This window comes from Sinocyclocheilus rhinocerous, unplaced genomic scaffold (assembly GCF_001515625.1).
Source record: "Sinocyclocheilus rhinocerous isolate Xijiao unplaced genomic scaffold, SAMN03320098_v1.1 scaffold831, whole genome shotgun sequence".
NCBI lineage: Eukaryota > Metazoa > Chordata > Actinopteri > Cypriniformes > Cyprinidae > Sinocyclocheilus > Sinocyclocheilus rhinocerous.
Window position 1 is genome coordinate 367853 of NW_015641020.1, and position 22147 is coordinate 389999.

The 22147-nt window shown below is 36.9% G+C and overlaps 2 protein-coding genes across 4 annotated transcripts in view; one reads left to right on the forward strand and one right to left on the reverse strand.

Annotated features, from left to right (window-relative positions):
- On the forward strand, positions 1–16598 carry LOC107753935 (protein O-GlcNAcase-like). Of its 3 annotated transcripts, XR_001641520.1 has the most exons (18): positions 1490–1555; positions 5259–5310; positions 8760–8857; positions 9487–9617; positions 9751–9922; positions 10806–10904; positions 11010–11279; positions 11568–11654; positions 12094–12512; positions 12664–12838; positions 12957–13013; positions 13635–13720; positions 13873–13977; positions 14063–14154; positions 14683–14878; positions 15007–15163; positions 15251–15646; positions 15680–16598. XR_001641520.1 is itself a non-coding variant. In XM_016570220.1 (17 exons), the coding sequence occupies exons 1-17, from the start codon at positions 139–141 to the stop codon at positions 15385–15387; spliced, it is 2376 nt and encodes a 791-aa protein (XP_016425706.1). In that variant the 5' UTR covers positions 1–138; the 3' UTR covers positions 15388–16598. The 3 variants fall into 3 exon arrangements, 2 of the variants coding, with proteins under 2 accessions (XP_016425706.1, XP_016425705.1); XM_016570220.1 differs by lacking the exon at positions 1490–1555 and adding an exon at positions 1–181 and having other exon boundaries at positions 15251–16598; XM_016570219.1 differs by having other exon boundaries at positions 15251–16598.
- Positions 15633–22147, reverse strand: part of LOC107753978 (urea transporter 2-like) — a 13117-nt gene continuing 6602 nt past the window's right edge. The window contains exon 6 of the mRNA XM_016570273.1: positions 15633–15679. Coding sequence (XP_016425759.1) covers positions 15633–15679 — 47 coding nt within the window. The remainder of the gene's footprint in view (positions 15680–22147) is intronic.

Consider the following 22147-nt stretch of genomic DNA (forward strand, 5'->3'; position numbering starts at 1 on the left):
ATTCTTCTGTATCTCCATGGCTTGCGGCTTCAGTTCAAGCGCTCTGTGTGTGTCGGAGGGGAGGATGCGCGGCTGAAGATTTAAGTCCGGATGACTGAAGCATCCGCATCCTGAACATCCCGATAGACAATCACAACGATGATGGAGGGGCGACACGAGTTTTTATGCGGTGTTGTTGAGGGTAAGTTTAGGAAACATCATTTATCTGGGTGCTTGGGTGGGAGCCACAGATACGACCAAAGAGATACATGAGATTTATTCGTTAAAGGGCACGTTTAAACTTTTGGCCATGACTGTATTTACTACTAGACTAATGAAGCCTAACGAATCATAGTCCAAGCGCTCTTTCCCACGCTTGGTTGCACCGTGTAACCAAGACAACCACACATAACATTCACTGTAGGAGCCAGAGGGATTCTTAACATATAGGCCTAAGTATAAAAGTTTATTTTGATCATTTATTTCTAACTCCGCGCGTACGCGATTGATAATTAAGCGTGGTTCAGTTTTATTTTGGAAAATTCAATTGTAAACAGCAGTTTGTAATGTGTGTTGATATGATACACGCTGACCGCTAGATGGCGCAAGATGCTCTACTGGAGTCAGTGTTGCCATGTCCGCATATTATAAGCTAATATGGATTTTTTTCTTCATAAAGTCTCTTATAATAATGGGCGGGCTAATGCAAGTTTTATTGGACTTATTGGACTCATTATTATTGGAATAATGTGGTTTGAATAACTTTCAGAATTAATTTTCGACGCGTTTTAATAAACTCCAGCACGTTAAGAAGCAGATGACATAACTGCAACTCTTATAATAAAACAGAATGTTATTATCCTTTGATGTGGCTGCTAATATAGTTATCGTTATTCTTATAGTTATCCTTAAAGTTATTGTTTTTTGTGTGAATGGGTTTTAAAACAATAAAACATTGATAAAACAGTTAAAATGTCATTGCGATCAACCACTATTTACTGTTCAAGCTTTTCTCATAGATGAGACTAATTGAGATGGTCAGTTATGTGAAATGAAAACGTTATTTTAACATTTTGTTGTATTTTGTTGCTTTTTAACATTTTTGTTTTATCTGTTTTAATCAACGTTTTAATATTTTCTATGATTAATTTGAAGTTAAATGACGAAATTAAGTACTTATTTTTTGGGGGATTGTTTTCTTTATTTTTTATCTAACCACTTATTGGAGCAATTTGACAGCTTGTCTTGTGATATCTGGCAACACTGCGTAGAGTGCACTGAGCGAACAGCCAGGAGGAGGCAGAACCGAGCTGACAGACAAGAAACATCAACGTTTGACAGTTTACCACTGTTTGATTATTGAACAAACAACACAGAACAGCATTAATAAAGGCAATTCTTCTGTATCTCCATGGCTTGCGGCTTCAGTTCAAGCGCTCTGTGTGTGTCGGAGGGAAGGATGCGCGGCTGAAGATTTAAGTCCGGATGACTGAAGCATCCGCATCCTGAACATCCCGATAGACAATCACAACGATGATGGAGGGGCGACACGAGTTTTTATGCGGTGTTGTTGAGGGTAAGTTTACGCACACATTATTTATCTGGATGCTTGGGTGGGAGCCACAGATACGACCAAATAAATGAGGCTTATTCGTTAAATAGCATTTTTAACTTAACCTGCGGTTATGTATCTTCAAACCGTTATTTACTAAAATTATTTACGGAAAAAAGAAGCACCAAGCTATAAAGACACATATAATTAGCCTGTAAAATAACCCATTTCTAATTTATGGGCTAGTAGGGCAATTCATCTTATTAAGGCGCCTAGAGCATCCTGGGTATGTATTTGCATATTTATACTGGAGTGTGATAGGAAGCAGCTGGCCAAACCATAAGACACACACTCACACTTACACACACATTTCCGTCCCCAGTGCACATACACGCATGTTGTGCATATCTCCTAATTGGCCTTACTCTTGTTTGTAGCTCAGTGTCACAATATTGGCTCGGCGGATGATTTGTCTTTTTTCTTCTGTGGAAATGTCACCCTGCTGGATTCCAGCAGCTTTCTCTTACTGACCCACTTCTGTCCTACAGCTGCAAACTTTAGGACCACACTGGCATGAATATCCAATATCAGGGTCGTCGCTAGAACATTTGGGAAGGAGAAGAGGAGAGACACACTTTATAATTTATAAGTAAATCTAACTTTACTCTCATACATACAGAACACTCATGTAAAGTCAAACATACTATATAACAAATCTCAGCTATGTGATCGTTTACAAACTGTCAACTATATATATATATATATATATAAAGATATATATATATATAAAGATATATATATACTGTATATATACTATAGCAAATTTCAACAGTTTGATTGTTTATATCGTTGCAAAATGTAAACTAATATTATCGCTCAACTCTAATCTGTTAAAGGCACAATATGTAAGATTTTTTTATTAAAATATCCCAAAACCACTAGAACAGTGTTATATATTTTGCTGACTTGTGTACTTACATTATCCCAAATGTTTCGAAGAATGTTTAAATCCAGAGAAATAAGCAATTTTAACTAGTGACACGGACCGTATCTATAGTGTCATTGTGTCGCCTGCCAATGACGTCATAACCCCTCGATTTCCGGTTTTGTTTTGTAGAAAACATGAAAACACCAAAGTGCTTTAATATGTTACGTGTTTTAATAGACAGGTGACGACCGCACAGAGTAGAACTTTCAAATGTATCTAGTATGATAAAACAGCACTGCTTTACCCCACATACGCACGACCGATGCATCTATAACACATGAAAATAGGAAGATCATAAACATTAATATCATGTTTTTTTGTAAAGTTGCCTTGAAACAGTTGTGTATTTAGAATGAAAGTGAAAGTGACGTGACGTGTAGCCAAGTATGGTGTCCCATTCTCAGAATTTGTGCTCTGCATTTAACCCATCCAAATGGTGGGCAGCCATTTTTGTTGCGGCACATTTTTGCTACACTCCCCCACCTACAATCCCTGCCGGTACCCGACTCAAACCCAAGTCCTTTGGGTTACAAGTCCAACTCTCTAACCATTAGGCCTAGAATTCATAGTATTGGAAAAGTGCCTGACACTAGACACTAGACAGCATCATGGGAGAGGAGTTGTGAATGGCAGTGAAGCACCGCAACTGATTTTTTATGTGACAGCAAAAACATGACAAATGTAGTATATCCAAATTTCAATCATACTTCCTATATTCATACTATATATATAACATACTTTTTAACAGTCATGAAGTTAAAAGTGATAGCTCACCAAAAAATAAAAATTACCTATGATTTACTCACCCTCAAGCCAGGTGTATATGACTTTATTCTTTTCAGATGAATACTATCGGAGTTATATAAAAAAATGTCCTGGCTCTTCCAAGCTTTATAATGGCAGTGAGTTGAGATTTTTAGGTTCAATCATAAAAAGCGCTCCACATGGCTCCAAGGGGTTAATAAAGGCCTTCTGAAGCAAAGCAATGCGTTTTTGTAAGAAAAATATCCATATTTAAAACCGTAATCTCTAGTTTCCGCTAACTATCATATGGGTGTTCAGGAGAGAGTGGCATTCCAGCGTATGACGTAGGCGTAGCGTAAGCTCCGGTGAGAAGTGACGAACGTGGAAGTGTAGAGGAGAGAGCAAAACAAAACACCGATCATGAAGTAGAAGTACAAAACGAGGATTTGTAAAGAAAAATGTCAGAGGATTTCGATATAAGCCAAGAGGAGACTGGTTTTCCTTTGCTGTAAACAAAACTTGGTTCTCGTGAGACTAGCATATTCTCACCGCAGCTTTAGCGCCTACATCCGACATCCGACATCCTACATCATCCGCTGGAATGCCACTCTCTAGTGAACACACGGACAACAGTTAGCGTGAGTAAGCTATAGATTATGGTTTATAAAGTTTTAAATATGGATGTTTTACGTACACAAATGCATTGATTCACTTCAGAAGGTCTTTATTAACCCCCCTGAGCCGTGTGGAGTACTTTTTATGATGGATGGACGCACTTTTTTGGGCTTCAAAATCTCAACCCCCATTTACTGCCATTATAAAGCTTGGAAATTTCTTAATATAACTCCGACTGTATTCGTCTGAAAGAAGAAAAAAGTTATATATAATGGCTTGAGGGTGAGTAAATCATGGGGTAATTTTCATTTTTGGGTGAACTATCACTTTAAGTTTCAAACAAAATTAAGTACCTACAAAACAGTATGCGATTTTGTATATGCAGCCAATTTATATAGTAAAAATAAATATACAAATAAAAATGGACTTCTTGACTTGAAGAACCACACCAGCAATAACTACATTATAACATGTTAGTAAAGCCAGACTGCTGTTAAGTAAGAAATACATTGAGTTTCTAAATGTTCTCATGCTGATGGCCAGAGCCATACATTCTATACAAAATCTTTCCATATAAATGTATGTAAATTTGTTATTGGTATTGTTATTGATTTATATACCAATAGGGCCTGTCACATCATATTCATAATTACTAAAGTGAATCAAGCAGGAATATATGTGTGGTTTGTTTTTCCATCAGCATGGCAGCCAGCATGAATAATAAATAATAACCAACCACTAATGCAGCAAAATCTAATCCTAGAATGCTAGAATAGCATAATGATGAGCGGTCGCAAAGACTGTCAGTGCCAAATTCTATAAAGTTTTTGAAAGTAAAAAAAAAAAATCCATTGAATGTGATGGATGAATTGTGGATATGGATGTAAGATGATTAACTTGTTTTTAATGCTACAATAATTTAATAAATATTAAATATATTATATATATATGATGTGAGTGAATTTAAGTAGTGCCATGGCAGTCTCAGTGAAAAGTTGTACTGGAAACACTGTAAAAATAGCAGAATATAAGTATAGACTTTGTATAGACAACTCTAAAAACTATGCAGTTCACAGAGTGCCTCAAACAAAGCTTTGATACATATAATCTTGCACTGCTTCTCAGTGCTCACTCCTGGCGATGGCCCTGACTGATATTGTATACAGTAACTGGTCCAGTATAGTATGAAAGCACCAAGCCCATAATTCAGAGTCTGCCCAAAATCTGAGTGGGTTGCAGTGAAGAGGAGGTGAAAGAGATCAGAAATACTGAAGCTTTGTGATGGTTATGAAATGCTGCCTTGTGTAAACGGAGAAAAATAATCACGTGTGTGTCTGCATGTGTTATATATGTGTTATATCTGTATATTCTACTCCTTAGGTTTCTATGGGAGACCCTGGTCAATGGAACAAAGGAAGGTACTATTTCAGTGGTGAGTATGGGATCAGCGAATACACACACTGTTAAATGGGATGATGAGATTGCTCTTTATATGCATTTGTATTACTAAAGGGACACAAAATTATACATTTTATAGGTGTTGGAGTTATGTAATGTAATGTACAGTATGTAATGTAGAATGGGATATTTTTTCGGATCATGTTGACAACATTGTGGTATCAGAGCAGTACAGTATGGCAGCCCAGGGGGCAGCACAGAGCAGCTGGTGCCTTGCAGAGGTGTAAAGTTGTGTAGGCAGAGAGACAAATGGCTTTTTTATGACTAATGACTGGACACTACTGCCAGCATGACTCCACTGAGCCATACTTTAACACATCTTCATACATAAGCCATGGTGAAATCAGTGGCAAGGAACAAGTTCATTTTGAATAAGAGCATGGGAAAAGTTATATTATTATTATTATTAAATTATTATTATTTGATATATTATGTTCTTAAAGGAATAGTTCACCCTAAAATGGCAATTTGCTGAAAATGTACTCACCCTCAAGCCATCCAAGGAATAGATGAGTTTGTTTCTTTATTGCAAAAGATTTGGAGAAATTTACCATTACATAATTTGCACATCAATGGATGCAGTGAATGGGTGCCATCAGAATGAGCAACAGCTGATAAAAGCATCACAATAATCCACAAGTAATCCACACAACTACAATCCATATTTGTAATAAACAAATCCATCATTAGGATGTTTTAACTTTTTCTTTAATTAAAGGCAGAGTAAGTGATTTCTGGTAGCCAATGTTGATATTTGAAATCACCAAAACAAACACGCCCCTACTCCACTCTTCTGAATCAGGAGAAAAATGTGCACAGATCAAGCACCATTTACTAGCAAAAACAGTCCGAAACAGTTCTAAACAAATATGTCAGTGGGGTTTGATGTGAGAGGACAATAGGGGATGGACTTTTTCAAGGAAGTGTTATTATGGATTATGGCATTTTGGCAAAAAAGAAATGGTTTAAAGTTAAAATGCCTTAATAATGGATTTATTACAAACACACAGCTTTTCACTTCACAAGACATGATTTGATGCACTGGAGTCATGTGGATTATTTGTGGATTATTGCAGTAGCTCCTCACTGCAAAACAAAGATCCAGGGGGAGGGGTTGGATCCACATCTAGGGGGTGGATATGGTAGGTTTAGGGGTGGAGATGGGTGGGTTTAGGGATCAGGGGGTGGAGACATATATGTAAGGTGGGAGGAGTTGGATCTGGATCCAACCTCGCCCCCTGGATCTTGTGTTCTGCAGTGAGGACCATCTCGATTATTGTGATGTTTTATCTGCTGTTTGGACTCTCATTCTCACGGCATCCATTCACTGCAGACGATCCACTTGTCAGCAAGTAATGTAATGTTAAACTTCTCCAAATCTGTTTCAGTGATGAAACAAACTCATCTACATCTTGGATGGCTTGAGGGTGAGTAAATATTTAGAGAATGTTCATTTTGAGGTGAACTTTTTGAGATATCCCTGCTGAAAACACCATCTTTCCATGGTTCAGGCTGATTTAGTGCTTGTCTAGCTGGTTTCCATTATGGTTTCCAACAAAACAAATAAACTTGAATTGAATCTGGTTAACCTAGGAGGTCTTCCTGGTTTATCTAGCTAAGTTGCCTGGTGGTGAAACTGACACATCAGCATTTAAAACAAGTATTTGTTGCTGTCCTGTATTGAGTCCCTGCTCCCTTTCAGCCATAAAGTAGTTTCAAGCTCTCTGCTGCAGCACTAATGAACTTTACTCAGTGAGCTGGCATGAACTAGTAGATTTGATCTGCAAAACTGGAGTTCTCTTCCCTTTAAGCTTAGTACAGCTTCTTATTTTCTTAAACTTAAAAAATATATTAATAATGAATAATTGATTGTGATTGATTGATTCATTCTTTCCCATTTGTTATTCTTTGATAGAAAGTAAATATTTTATGTGCAATACAGCTAAATATTTCTATGACTTCTTCGTAAACACATTTTTTAAACACGACATATGGCATACTATTTAAGGTATTACTGATTTCAACCTGTTCTGACTGATGCCCTGGGTTGTGACGTCCAAATCAGTAGAATTTACTTTAATGTACAATGGATCAGACATGACAGAAATTAGAGTGTGTGGGAATCCATCTGCACAGGAAGAAAGGAGAGAAGCGAGAGAGTATCCTACCCACCCACACACACAAGTGATAGAGGCACTGGACCAAACTCCAAAGCCCTGGATGAAAAGATTAATAGTGCAGGCGAAAGAAGGGGGATGAGAACTTTTACACGCTTGAGTGAGAGTGAAACGACTGCTTCACGACTGATGCAGTAGATGAAGGGAGAGAAGGAGGAGAGAAAGGAAGTGGGGGAGGAAGAGGGAGAAAAAGAATGAACGATAGATTCTATCTGTGCATTAGCATTTTAAATAGGTTGGCGAGGGAGAGAACCAAAATGAGCTTTGTGTGTGTGAGTGAGTGAGTGTGTGCGCACGCTTGCTTGAGGTTAACCTTTAAGGAGGTTCTTTAATATTTTAGACATGCACTAACTCAGCTTCAATCTATTTAGGGAGTCTGCTTTTCTCATGAGACACACAGACACACTCATTCTATTGTAGGCAAAGATGTCACTCTGAAACAGTCATCTTACAGATCATAGTACTCTAGAGTACTTGTCTTGTTGAGTATTAGAAAAGAATCTCTCCTATAACACTTTTAACACTAGTTTTCATGCTAGTTTTCTTTTTTATTTGCTATTTTACACTGTGGAATGGTTGCCAATTATGATAACTTTTTATATTTTTAAAGGGAAAATTGCAAAATGATTACTCCACTCCTTATGTAGATTGTTAAAATGTAATATTTTATTATAGATTTTGCCTTTTAAGATTTGGGTTTAAAGAATTAAATAATATAGGGCATGGATAAAACAATAAAATCTTAAAGCCATTTAAAAAAAATCGCAGAAATAAAATATAAAAGCGTGGTAAGAAGTTCTCAAGACTCCCAAAAATGAGTTGGTTGAAAAATCATCCCATGGGACTTGAAAGTTCAAGTTAAAACTCTTTATTGGTAATAGTGCACATTTTGTGCAGTATTCATGATCTTTATTTAATATTTAAACAACAATTAAATAATGCACTGCATGCAGTTTTTCTTTATAAATAAGTTGAAATTCACAGAGGGACAGACCATTCACTTTTTTCCTCTGCAGAGGAATCGACCCTTTGCTGATGTTAAAGTCAGACTCATTCTCTGCAGGAAATGTGACCTCTTATATTATAATGATGCAAGATCAATGTATGTCTCTATTTTCTGCCTGCCTCTCTCTCTCTCTTTCTCCCTGCTGTGTCTTGTGCTCTTCTTTCACAATATTCTCAAAACATGATAGAAAATCCATTTTAAAAATCCTGAAATGCAACTGATACTGATTGTCCCTTTCAGGATGCAGCTGTGGAATTTGAACACATATCTGTATGGTCCTAAAGATGATCTGAAGCACAGGTTACTATGGAGGGAGGTTTATTCAGCAGAGGAAGAGGGTATGTGTTTTATAGAGCACTGTATATGTCCCAATATTTATTCAGATTATAGTATATAGAAGCACGGGGTTAAAGTGTTTATTTAATCTGTCTATTTTAATTTCATTAACTTATCTATTTAAAGCTAAAGGCTTTCATTATTATTACTGCCCAAAAATATCCACATCTAGAAAACATAATCTGAGCAATCAGAATATAAATGCTTGGTCATTTTAGCAGAGATTGTTAAGATGTATTTCTAAGAATATAATTTCTAAATTGCACCTAATCATATTATTATACAAACATGATTGTATTAAATTAGGTGCCATTATATACCATTTGGTTATTGGTGTGAGCTGCTGCTGTGTTAGGCTTTCATATTTTAACCAGAATGCCTTTTTCAGATAATTAACTATACAAAATGATACATTTTTGCCTGCATTCAGTATAATAAATAATGACTCATAAGTATTGTTATAATATAGTGTGATTCTAGTATCGTAAAGGTGCTGTATTTGAGATGTTAGCTTTTACTCATTGCGACATTGCCCATTTGTATATTTCTGTCATTGTTTTTTAGGGCCGTATCACATCTGAAAACCTTTCACTTTTTCATTCTCTCTCCATCTTTCTCTCACTGTGTCCAGCTCAGTTGAAAGCTTTGGTATGTGAGGCAGAGTCGAGGGGTCTGGCATTTGTATATGCTCTTTCTCCGGGTCAGGACATCGTCTTCTCCAGCTCTTGTGACCTCACACTGCTTAAACGCAAACTCAGACAGGTAAGCAAACTCACTTCATCTCGATCTCATTTTTATCTTGCTTTCTTGTGATGAAAGCACATTTGCACAACCGTTGTACTGTTTGACGAAAATGTGTTCATGAACACCTTATTTTCTTTCATTTCACCACTAGGTGTCAGACCTGGGCTGTCAGGCTTTTGCCCTCCTATTCGATGACATTGATCACTCCATGTGCCAGTCAGATACAGAGGCCTTTTCCTCATTCGCTCATGCCCAGGTCACCGTGGCCAATGAGATCTTCCATTTCCTGGGGGAACCACCTGTCTTCCTATTCTGTCCCACTGGTAAGCTAATGCATAAATATATCAAGCCTAGTTCATTACAGAATAAAATTCTGTTTAATGGAGTGACACATTTACTTAATGCTACCTTAAAGGAATACTTCAAAAATCCAAACAGATTTGGAAAAATGTAGCATTACATCACTTACTCATCAATGGATCCTCTGCAGTGAATGGGTGCCATCAGAATGAGAGCCCAAACAGCTGATAAAAACATCACAGTAATCCACAAGTAATTCACATGTCTCCAGTCCATCAATTAACATCTGTGTGTAAGAAACAAATCCATCATTGAGGTATCTAACTTTAAACAACAGCTTCTGGCCAAAATATCCATAATCCATAAATCCATAATCTATACTAATTCCTCCTCGAGGAAAACGTCCATCCCCTTTTTTCCTCTCACATCAAAATTCACCAGCATATTTGTTTACAACTGTTTTGTACTGTTTTTGCTTATGAGCAGTGCTTGATCTGTATATATTACTCTCCTGATTCAGACTTGAGGAAGCAACGATTTGAAGTTAAAAATGCCTTAATGATGGATTTGTTTATTACAAACATGCAGCTTTTACTTTACAAGATGTTATTTGATGAACTGGAGTCATGTGGATTACCTGTGGATTATTGTGATGCTTTTATCAGCTGTTTGGACTCTCATTCTCACGGCACCCATTCACTGCAGAGGATCCATTGGTGAGCAAGTGATGTAATGCTAAATTTCTCCAAATCCGTTTCAATAACGAAACAAACTTATCTACATTTTGGATGATCTGACACTGATCTTCCTGTCTTAAAACCTCATCATTATTCTCTGTCTTTTCTTAAATTGTTCTGTCCTTCTTTCCCCCAAACAGTACTGTGCTGTTATTTCTTTTCTCTCTAGAGTACTGTAGTTCTTTCTGCACTCCTAGCGTGTCAAAGTCTCCCTACCTGCTGACTATTGGGGAGGATCTTCTCCCTGGCATCTCTGTCATCTGGACCGGTGAGGGACATTTTCCACGTGCCCTTTAAAAATTCACACTCCGTGTCAGTTTGTACAGAAACCACATTTCTAACATTCACATATTTGGTCATCACTCTCCTATAGGGAATAAGGTGATATCACGGGAACTGAGTCCTGAATCACTAGCTGAGGTCCAGTCGGTGCTTCGACGGCCACCCCTCATTTGGGATAACCTCCATGCTAATGATTATGACTCCCGACGTGTCTTCCTGGGGCCTTTTAAGGGCCGCCCCCCCAGACTTAGGGCCCATCTGAGGGGTCTGCTGCTAAATCCAAACTGCGAATTTGAAGCCAATTTCATCCCTCTGCATACCCTTGGAAGCTGGTATAAAGAAGGAAAAGAGGAGGGGAAAGGTGAAAGCAGAATGGAGGATAGAGTGGAATGAGAACAGAGAGAAACTTAAATATTGTAGTATGGATATAGAAATGTCAAGATTATGAGATCGATTCCCAGGGCAAGCATAATCTGTTAAAATATATATCTTGAATGGAATGTAAGGTGTTTTGGATAAAAGCATCTGCCAAATTTATAAATGTAAAAAAGTAAAGTTTTTAAACTCTGAATGAACAAACATACAGTAGCACTCCATAGGATTACAGAGGAACATTCTGCCCCTTGCTGACCCAGTATGACCTCTGTAGGTGATGAAGAGGCCTATAGTGTGGATAGAGTGTTGTCAGCTGCCCTGCAAGACTGGATGAAGGAGCTCAGCCTTCCTCTACAGCCTGGTACAGCATCCTAAAAACATCTATTTATTTGTACATTTGAAAAGTGATTTATGTACATTAAATATATTTAGCTTTTTATTTATTTCATAAAATGTTATAATGACTAAAAACATTATATGATTTTTTTTGTTATTTATATATTATTATGGTATTTATTAATAAATTTGAACTAGCTTTTATTTTTATATTTTCAGTTTTAATTTTAATTTTAGCTTAAGTTTTAGTAATTTCATGCACGCTTGTTTTTTTTATTTGTATTGTATTTTTATTTTTTAAAATTTTTTAATATATTTCTCTTGCGCTTTAATTTTTATTTCAGTGTTAGTTTCACCAATTTTGGTACTTTAACTTATTTTATTTCAGCTAGTTGCAAAGGCAACATTTCTAATTTTCATGAATAAAAGTTTATTTTTAGATTATTGCTCACTGTTTCTTTTAGGACGTCAGGTGAGGCCAACAGACCTCAAGCCCTCAATGCTCTCTGTTAAATCAAAGTCCTCCGATAGCTCAGACAATCAACATGGAGCCCAGCCTAAATGTCCCATGACCTCTTCCCAGAGCACAGGAGCTCTTGCTAGCGATGAAATCCCAGCAGACCCTGTTATGAGCCAGGATCTGAAAGATGGGGAGAACCAGGTCTCCAGGATCTTCAGCCATGAAAAGACGCCTAGAAGAGGACTGTGTTCTGGAAGCATTCCTCTCAGCGAGGCCCAGGTCCGGCTGCTTGTAGGCCTGTACTATCTGCCGCACGAACACGGACCACCCGCTCAGAATCTGCTGCAGGACCTCACGTGGCTCAAAGCCAACTGTCACTGCGTCAGTGTCAATGGCAACGGCAAGAAGGTCTCGTCACAGAAGGTCAAAACATCCTTTCTATTAAATATATTTACTACTGATTCAGGTGCCATTTTCATCTGTTTTAAATAAAGCGGATGCTGTTGAAATTATAGTTATGGTTCAACATGGATTATGGACAAACATTTTATTAATGTTTCTCTTGCTTTCTCAGGTAGAGGAATGGCGGGACCGTGCTGGCCGTTTCCTGGCTGCGTGTGATGATGTGGCATTACTGCACAGTGCTGTTGTGAACAGCATCAATAGGGCTCTTCTCTACGACCTTTACCCTTACATCTGGGACCTGAGAAACACCCTGCTGGTAGCCAAGGCTTTCATCTGTTGGCTAGGTGAGAGCGACAGTATGGATGATTTGTCTTGTCATGTAATGTCTTTTCCCCCACTGTGATTAATAAAAAATGAATGAACTCATCTCCCATCTTCTCACAAGCATATTTTCTTTCACAGAGGGTCGTATACTGCATGAAGGTTCTCCACTTGGCTCCTGGAAGAACTGCTTCCACTGTGAGTGTTAAACATGCACGATGCACCTATACATTGTAGCATAATTCTAAGATATATTTCTACTTCAAATAAATGTTGTTCTTCTGAATTTTATATTCATCAAAGAATCCTGAAAAACAGTTATCACAGTTTCCACAAAAGTATTCAGCAGCACAAGTTTTCAACATTGATAATGATAAGAAATGTTTCTTCAGCACTAAATCAAAATATCAGAATTTGACACTAAAGACTGGAGTAATGGCTGCTGAAAATGCAGCTTTGCAATCACATGAATAAATTTAATTTTAAAATATTTTAAAGTAGAAAAAAGTTATTTTAAATTGTAATATTTCACAATACTACTCAATACTCGATCAAATAAATGCAGCCTTGGCAAGCATAAGAGACTTTATTCAAAAAGATTAAAATAACTTTTGAAGAGTAGTGTATATTCAGATATGATGCATCAAAACATGTCACATTAGTAGTACCAAACACACAAGACACTTGTACATGTCTTGTAACCAATTGAAATACATCAAATTAATATATGCATATTCAAATAACACAATTGATTGATTTGTACAAACCTACTGGTTCCTGCAGTGGATTGATACTCTTGATGTTTGGGATTGTTCACAGGGTGTGGAGCTTCCTCAGGGGCGGAGCTCCATGTTGTGGAGGCGGAGCCATGGGTGTTTAAAGGGGGACTATCTGGAGAGGTGCAGGTAGGAATTATATAATTAATGATTCAGTTTAAAATTCAGTTATGAATTTCATTAAATTAAGATAAATTGCCAGATTAATTTGCTGTAGTTTTTTCACAGTCTCCTTTATCTTTTCCTGCCTTGTTCTTGTTTTGTCTGCCTCTGTGAATCAGATGCTTCTGCCTGTGGGGACCAGCAGTGAGTTGTTCAGTCACCCTCCCCCTCTGTTCCCCACCTCTCGACTTTATAATATACGGCCATTCCAGCAAAAAGACAAGGTGACTCAAGCACAGTTGTTAACCCATTGATTCACATCTCATTATACATTTATGACTCTAATCATTGTTTTTTCCACAACTCTAGGTGGAGCTGTACCGAATGGTGCTTCAGTTGCATCAGAGGGGTAAAGGGAGCCAGGACGCAGCCATCTCCCATCCAGATTTTATTGGGGACAGGCAAGAATTCCTCTCAAGCATTATCACAGCACCTATATAAAATGTTCTGTCTTTTATTGTTCAGTAGATGCCTCCATCTGAGCACGAAATTATATCTTCTCATAGCGGTCACTGATTTCCTGAGATAACGTGACAATAAAGACATTTATAATGTTACAAAAAAAATGTATGTGACACTGAAGACTGGAATAATGGCTGCTGAACATTCAGCAGGAATACATTTCATTTCAAAATATATTAAAATAAAATATTAATTTTAGATTTTAATAATATTTCACAACATTACTGCTTTACTGTATTTTTGATTAAATAAATACAGTGGGCAAGTATAAGAGACTTACTAAACTTATAAGAAACCCCAAACTTTTGAGTGGTACTGTATATAAAGGGAAAACACATTCTGTAAGAAAATACAAGAAAAACATGAGGTTGTACTAAAACGTAATGCCTTAATGTTTCTCGGTCCTGAAAAATCAGTGAGGTATATGAGAAATATCAGCCTCTTTCTGTTGTATGTTTGTGTTTCAGGTGTCTAGGTGCGTCTCTGGCCTTGTGCCCAGAGTACAGCTTGGTTCTGGAGGATGAACTGGGTGTATGTGGGTGCGCTGTGGGTATTCTGGATGTCTGCTCCTTTGCCAAACGATGTCAGGCCACCTGGCTACCTGCTATGAGGGACAAATATCCTTCACGCCCCCATGGAGCAAGTGGACATACTGCAACAAAGGTAAGAGTTAAAGCTAAATACACAGCCACACTTAAGACACAATTATTCTGCAGTACTTTTAAAATGGGGCTATAGTAACATCTAATCCTGACATGGCTTAAATTGCACTTTCTCCTCCAATCATCTAGGAGGCGCTGCTGTATTTCCATGAAGAACAGGACTATCCAAACTCCCTGCTGTATAATTTCCCATCTCAGCTCAAGCTTGAGGCTCTTCCTGAACTGGTGGACTGTAGTGTCAGTCGTAGCCTCCTCACAGCCCTGCTAATGGCCCTCAAAGCTAACGGTGATTGTAATTTTAAGCATATTTTCAGACTGGCTGATAGTATCCTTGATGTTGGCCTTGAATATGTCATTTCTCTTTCTTCCTCAGGTTCACAGGGTGTATTTTGCGAGGTCCAGCCTACAGATGGATTACGGATAGAATTTCTGACAAAGCTGGGATTTCTGGAGATCCTCTGTGGAGAAGCACGGCCTAGAGAGGGCGTAGTTTTGGGGAGGCTGTTATAAGCAAAAAGCCAAAATACACAGGATCCAGTGGGGGAAAAAATCTGATTTTAGATGAACATGTTGCCATGTTTGAGGCTGGAGCTGGGGTTATAGTTAGAAAACAAACTATGATGTTGGACAATAGGACGGGGGCTTCAGTGAAATGTAGGTATACTGTATGTGTTTACACTGAGAGTAGTTGTGGGACTATCAGAGATTGTCTGTAGGCACTTTTTGTGATTAATTTATACTTTTATGACATTCAGTCACATTGGACTTGGTGCGAACAGGCCTTGAGGCTTCATGGTCAAAGCTGAGGTTGTGACAAAACATTAGGGACAAAATGACTTAATAGTGATCACGTGTTTACAGCATTTACTCTGTATTAATCAGCATTCAGTTTGCTTTCTCACTGCATCATGCATTTGGAGTTCTTTTACTGATTCACATAAACCTTTGGCTGTGCTTTTGGGGACAATAAAACTTGCTGTTTTTTTATTGAGAGTGTCTGTGTTGCAGCTACGGATGGCTGTAGGAGCACAAAGCACAATGTTTCTCTTTTGTATTCAGCACACACACACACACACAAACTTCCCCTAGCCAGCCATGGACAGGCTCACAAAGCAGACTCCTGAATATTGTCACGTAATAGCTCCTCCATTGTGCTGAAGGGGCCCTGACCTCCACTAGGCCTGTTACAAGATTAATGAATCATGGTGCATCTTGCAAGGCTTTTTATAGCTCTTTCTTTGAATGAACTCTCTTTTTCTCTCACACATACTGACAAATCTACTGAGAGGCTAAATTACTATTAGCTCTAGTCTTCACACACACATACACACTCACTGTATGCACGTCTGTCCACACATTCAATAATATGCCTTCTGATCTTTAACTAATAGCCTTTTTTAATCACCATGGCAATCATAAAAGAAACGTAATAAATTAAATCTGCTTTTTTGCACCATTGATTTGATATCATTTGAGATAATCTCATTGATTTGAGATTATTTGCTATAGTTTTTGTACAATTATGGTAAAAGACATTTGATTTTGCATGCTAAATTTACTTTTCATCAATTCTAGAGCACTTTCACTATTTCTGCAGGTTTTAATGTTGGAATTGTGATATGTACACTGAAAGGTCTCAGCTTAGTAATATTTAATGTTAAATTGTTTGCATTTAATGTTTTTAAAGTTTATGGTACAGTACAACTGCAGTTTTTGTAATAAGGGAATAAAATGTGTTTACAGCATCATTAAAACTTTTCCTTTTTCAGTTTTGGTCTCCTTTTTGTTTATGTGTATGTATGGTCCATAAGCATTTACATTAAATTAATTTCCAAATCCTTAGTCATTTCTGATATAAAAGAAATTAATTACGAAATTACTTACCGCTGCTCATTATACACAGCATTAAATTAAGATAAATAAAGTTTGGTTCTACACCAGAACACATCTTAAAATATGCATTTACGTCTGCAATACATCTATAGGACGTTTTCTATCAGACGTTTAAAAAATGTCTTTTAGATGTTTATGATTTAGAATGTATGTAAAACTAACATCTTAGAGATGACTATCATATTTGTACACAGCATGCTTTTTCTAGATTAAGCTTTGCAGACGTAGCCTACATCTTGCAAGCTTTTATTTGTCCTGAAAAAGACGTTACTAACAAATGGCTAAATGGGACTACAGAGGTTGTCTTGGACAATTTTTACAGCCTTGTGTTTATAATTGCATTTTTTCTTACTATTCCCACTCAAACCTTCAGGGAAATGTTTTAAAATAAAGACTGAAAGCGTTAATGGTGGTGATGTTGAAGTCATGTGACAATGGTGTAGTTTGTTTATAGCCTATGTATGTTTAAGTTTTTACTTCTGGTGATTGTATTTAGACATCAAATTCATAAAAGTTGTGCTCACTTCCAGGTTAGCCTACAGAAATACTCTTTGTGTTTGCAGTATGCCTAGTCTTAGTTAGCAAGCTAAGAATTTGGCTTACATTTATATTTAGTAATTTAGCAGACACTTTTATCCAAAGCCACTTACAAATGAGGACAATGGAAGCAATCAAAATCAACAAAAGAGCAATGATATGTAAGTGCTATAACAAGTCTCAGTTTAACGCAGTCACGTAGCAAGTTTTTTTAAATTTTATTTTATAATAAATAAAAAAGAAAACAGATAAAATTGAAAAAGAATAGAGTAAGCTAGTGTTAGAGGGCTTTTTTTTTTGCTTTTGTTAATTGTATAATAAAAAGAAAACAAATAGAATACAAAACGATTAGAGAAGCTAGTGTAAGAAATTAAATTAGTAGTAGTATTAGTAGTAAATTAATAGAGTGCAAGTCTAAAAGGGGCATGTTTTTTAAAAAAAAGAATAGAATTAGAATAGAGAGAGGGTCAAATAAAGATGGAAGAGATGTGTTTTTAGACAATTCTTGAAGATGGATAAGGACTCAGCTGCTCCGATTGAGTTGGGCAGGTCATCCCACCAGGAGGGAACATTTAATTTAAAAGTCTGTGAAAGTGCTTTTGTGCCTCTTTGGGATGGCACAATAAAGCGACGTTCCCTTGCAGAACTAAAAAATTAGCATAATGCAAACTTAATCTAAATATAATCTTAATCTAAATACTTAGGCTATATCTAAATATGCCGAAAGCTCTTTTAGATTAGCTAGAATATGCTGTTGTGATGACACTAAATTCCTGATCAGGCATTTAGGAAGGGGGACTAAGGTTTGTCTGGTTAGCTTCAGCAATTAGCCCCTGCTGGTAGAGCTGTGGCCTACTTCACTATTATGCAAGCAAAATGCCATCTATGGCTCTAGTGATAGGCTAAAACTAGTTTGTCTCTGGAACAGAGTGGCCAGTGAGTGACTATGACAGCATCACATTCTCCGGGACTGCATGTGCTGCTGTCTGAGCAACTGCCAGTGAGACGGATAGGAATAGGAATGCTACCGCATAGCTCTCTTCAGGTATTTTGACTCCCTTACCATGGTTGTGTTCAGACTGAAATACTAGCATACTGCTAACTGTGTACTGCATAGTATGGACTGTATTGCCTATTTTATGTGAACCTGTAAGTAATGTGCAACAATAAAGGTATCAAACTGTATTACGCTTCATTGCATAAAGAAGGTATTATGTGTCTTATATGACGTACTTCGTCCTCTTGATGGGTCAGTTTTGAATTTTTAGAGTATTTTGTGAAATAATTTTTGATATCTGCTGTACACAAATGTATTTAAATGGGCTTGGGTTCTTGATTGTAGTTCTGATTGTGACCTGAAGGTGGCAATGTATATTCATTGAGCTTTCTTGTATTGTAGCACGTCGTCTTTCTCTTCTATCTCTTTTTGCATTTTTTCACAGCACAAATCGGTTCGATAAAACTCAAGAACACGCCTCTTACGGTATATGATATAGCCTATGATATTTGCATGGCCGCATGCTCACATTTGATAACTTCTTTGTCTAATTAAGCAGGCAAGGCTTTGGAATATATGTTCTGTTATTCAGCAGTATTATTTTGGTAAAATAAATTTGCTTATATATGTCATGAGCAATTTTAGCACCCTTTTCCATATGGTTTTTCTGTCTGGATCCACATACTGAACAAGCAAGTTTCACCCAATTCTCTCTGACAGAAGATTAAAACGCAAGTACTCTGTCATTCAGCAGTTCACCTTCAAAGAAAGCCGTGTTCACCTTCCCCTCAATTTACCCTGTTTTATTTGTACAGCAGCCTTCAGAACATGGATTGGGCCTCAAGAGCTTCTTGCTCATTCGTTTTTCCTGACCATTGTGCAGCTATACAGAACTGGCACATTTCAATGAATGGGGTATAGACTGGATCATTACTTTTCTAAAGCATTTTGTTTTGTGTGTGTGTGAATACTATCTATTTCAGCAAGGACACTTTAAATTGATCAAAAGTGACCGAAAAGACATTTATAATGCTGAAATAAATGCTGTTCTTTTGAACTTACTATTCATCAAAGAATCCTGAAAAATTATTGCTTTCACAAAAATATTAGGCAGAACAACTGTTTTCAACATCGATAATAATAAGAAATGTTTCTTGAACAGCAAATCAGCATATTAGAATGATTTCTGAAGGATCATGTGACACTGAAGACTGGAGTAATGGCTGCTGAAAATATAGCTCTATCATAGGAATAAATTATATTTTAAAATATATTCAAATAGAAAAGTTATTTTTAAATTGTATTAATATTTCACAATATTACTGTTTTCACTGTATTTTTGCACAAATAAATGCAGTCCTGGTGAGCATAAGAGACTTCTTTCAAAAACATTAAAGAATCTTACAACCCAAAACTTTTGAACGGCAGTGTATAAAATGAATGAAGTGTGTGTGTGTGTGTAATGTGTGTATTCTTTTGTTTCAGGTTAATGAAATATTTCTTTTTGTTAAAAAAGAAAAATTGCTTAATAAAAATATATATATTTTGAAAGCATTTAAAACAATTTTAGTCCCTATTTTGTACCCTGTTCATGGAAAAGGCCAACTTATGTATGCAGAGACACCGAAGGCAGAATGAGCTCCAGTGCGAAACATTCGAATGCATCCTTCTGACTGTACTTCTGGGACTCTTTTCATTGTTTTATACTGAAGGACTCCCAGTAAAAGGACTGCCGATAAAAGCGCACTGAGATGAAAACCTAGCATCAGCAGAAGGACACACCCAGAAATCTCTTTCCTGTCTGAACAGGAAAGCAATGTCACCCAGGAGGCTCATACCGTCTGTTCACTCTCGTTCTCTCAGATATTTGTTTCCTTTTTATAAACAAATGTTGTTGTTTTTTCATCACATGAATCAGTTTGCATGGTTGTACATTCAAGCTGTTACAAATTGGTAAACATCCGTAGGCGACATACTAATTATAAAACCGATTGTGTTGTGTGGAAAATTTATATTTCTACTGTGATGTTTTATGATTAGAGTGTCACTGAAATAATTTGAGATTTGAAGAATAGATTTAAAAGATTCCTTCTCAAGCACACACACTCACACACACACACACACAAACACAATCTTGAGTGCAGCAGGAAATCGGCTCTTCATTTCCAATGCAAATGCTGTGAATCTCAAAGCATGCAATATTTTTTCTGGTGTTTCCATTACTTATCTCTGATCCGGTTATATAACGCTTACAATGTACTGATAATATGCTATCTATGCAATTCTATAACCTATATTCAACATCTGTGACCCAGAATAGATTCATTATATTCCTAGTTTCAATATCACCACGGTTACGGGTTCTTTTTTGTGCATATGTGTGTGCAGGATCATCAGTTGTGAACCCGTGCTAACTTTAGCTAGTGGGTTTATACTATGAGTCATGTAGAGAGGACAGAATGAACAGCCTGTCTGCTAAACACCAGATCTCATTATCAGTGCACCACACCTCATGCTGCGGGACAGGATTAAGAGTCCCTATTCAGTTTCGATTTAGTGAAATCTCTAGACAAACAGACATATAAACCACTTAGTCTGTTGGACTTTCTTACGACTCTTCCTAAAATGAAACCAAACCACTAAACTTAATATGTTTGCTGTGGAGGGTCTTAAGAATTAATAGTAGACTTAATTTGTTGTAGATTAGATTTAGATTAGAGGTTTTTATGTACGGTACAAAAGGAAGTGACATCACATATGATATAAAACACCCCATCATTCCCTCTAACAGCTGAAAGTTTGATCAAGTCTGCTGCCAATAGGTTCAAGCATCATATTCTTTGAAGTGATGGCACTTAATGTTCTCTAATTGTGAATGATACATCAGTTATTCCATTTCAACTCCTCAACTACCTGTCATACAGAAACTATTTTTCATGTTTCAGTCAATCCAAAGGTTACGAGCTCACCTGTTCATACAGTCCTTATGAGTATAATATGGTAAACAGATTTGGCTTGTCCCAGAAAACGTGACTTTAATTTATAATTATGTTTTTACTTTGTTTATTACTAGAACATATTAAGGAAATATATGTAAGCTTTATTTAGAGCCAAATTCTGGTAAGAAGGTTTACAAAATTATACAAATGTATAAACAATTATAAACCTCATATAAATAAATAGTAAATAAAACAGCTTAAATAATATTTAGTTTCAGCTCACGAGGTGGACAATCACATGCTCAACATTATTTAGGATATCAGACCAGCAAACACATCACCTGCACAGCAAATACAGCACAGCAGCTTGATCCTAGTGGTGAAGAACTCTATTTCTATTTCTATTTCTATTTCTCTGTAGGCTTCTGTCTGGTAAAATACAGATGTAATTTCATACTGTAGTAAGAGAGATTCTACACCAGGGAGAAAAGAGTGAACTATTAATCAATAAAAAAGAGGAGAATGGGATGGTAAGATGAGTGGAGGAATAAGAGTGGTATTGATTAGATGGTGAGGATGTTTAGAGTGTGTGTGTGTGTGTGTGTGTGTGAGGGACAGTCTTCATATCTTTGGGAAGTCTTACATTCAGGGCGGGATCATGGTTCCCACAAGGCCCGTTGGCACATGTCTACCCCCCATGTCCCCACCCCCTGCTGCCCATATTATACCACTTATGAAAAAGTATGATTTTGCCCAAATAAAATAAGAAGATCCATGCGCATTCAGAAATTAATTGAGAACGTCTTTTAATTCCAATTCTTGAATTTGCAGGTAGCATACAGGATACAGAAATTGAAATCTAATTAATTGAAATGTAAAGAAATTCAACAGTACTTTTTCTCTA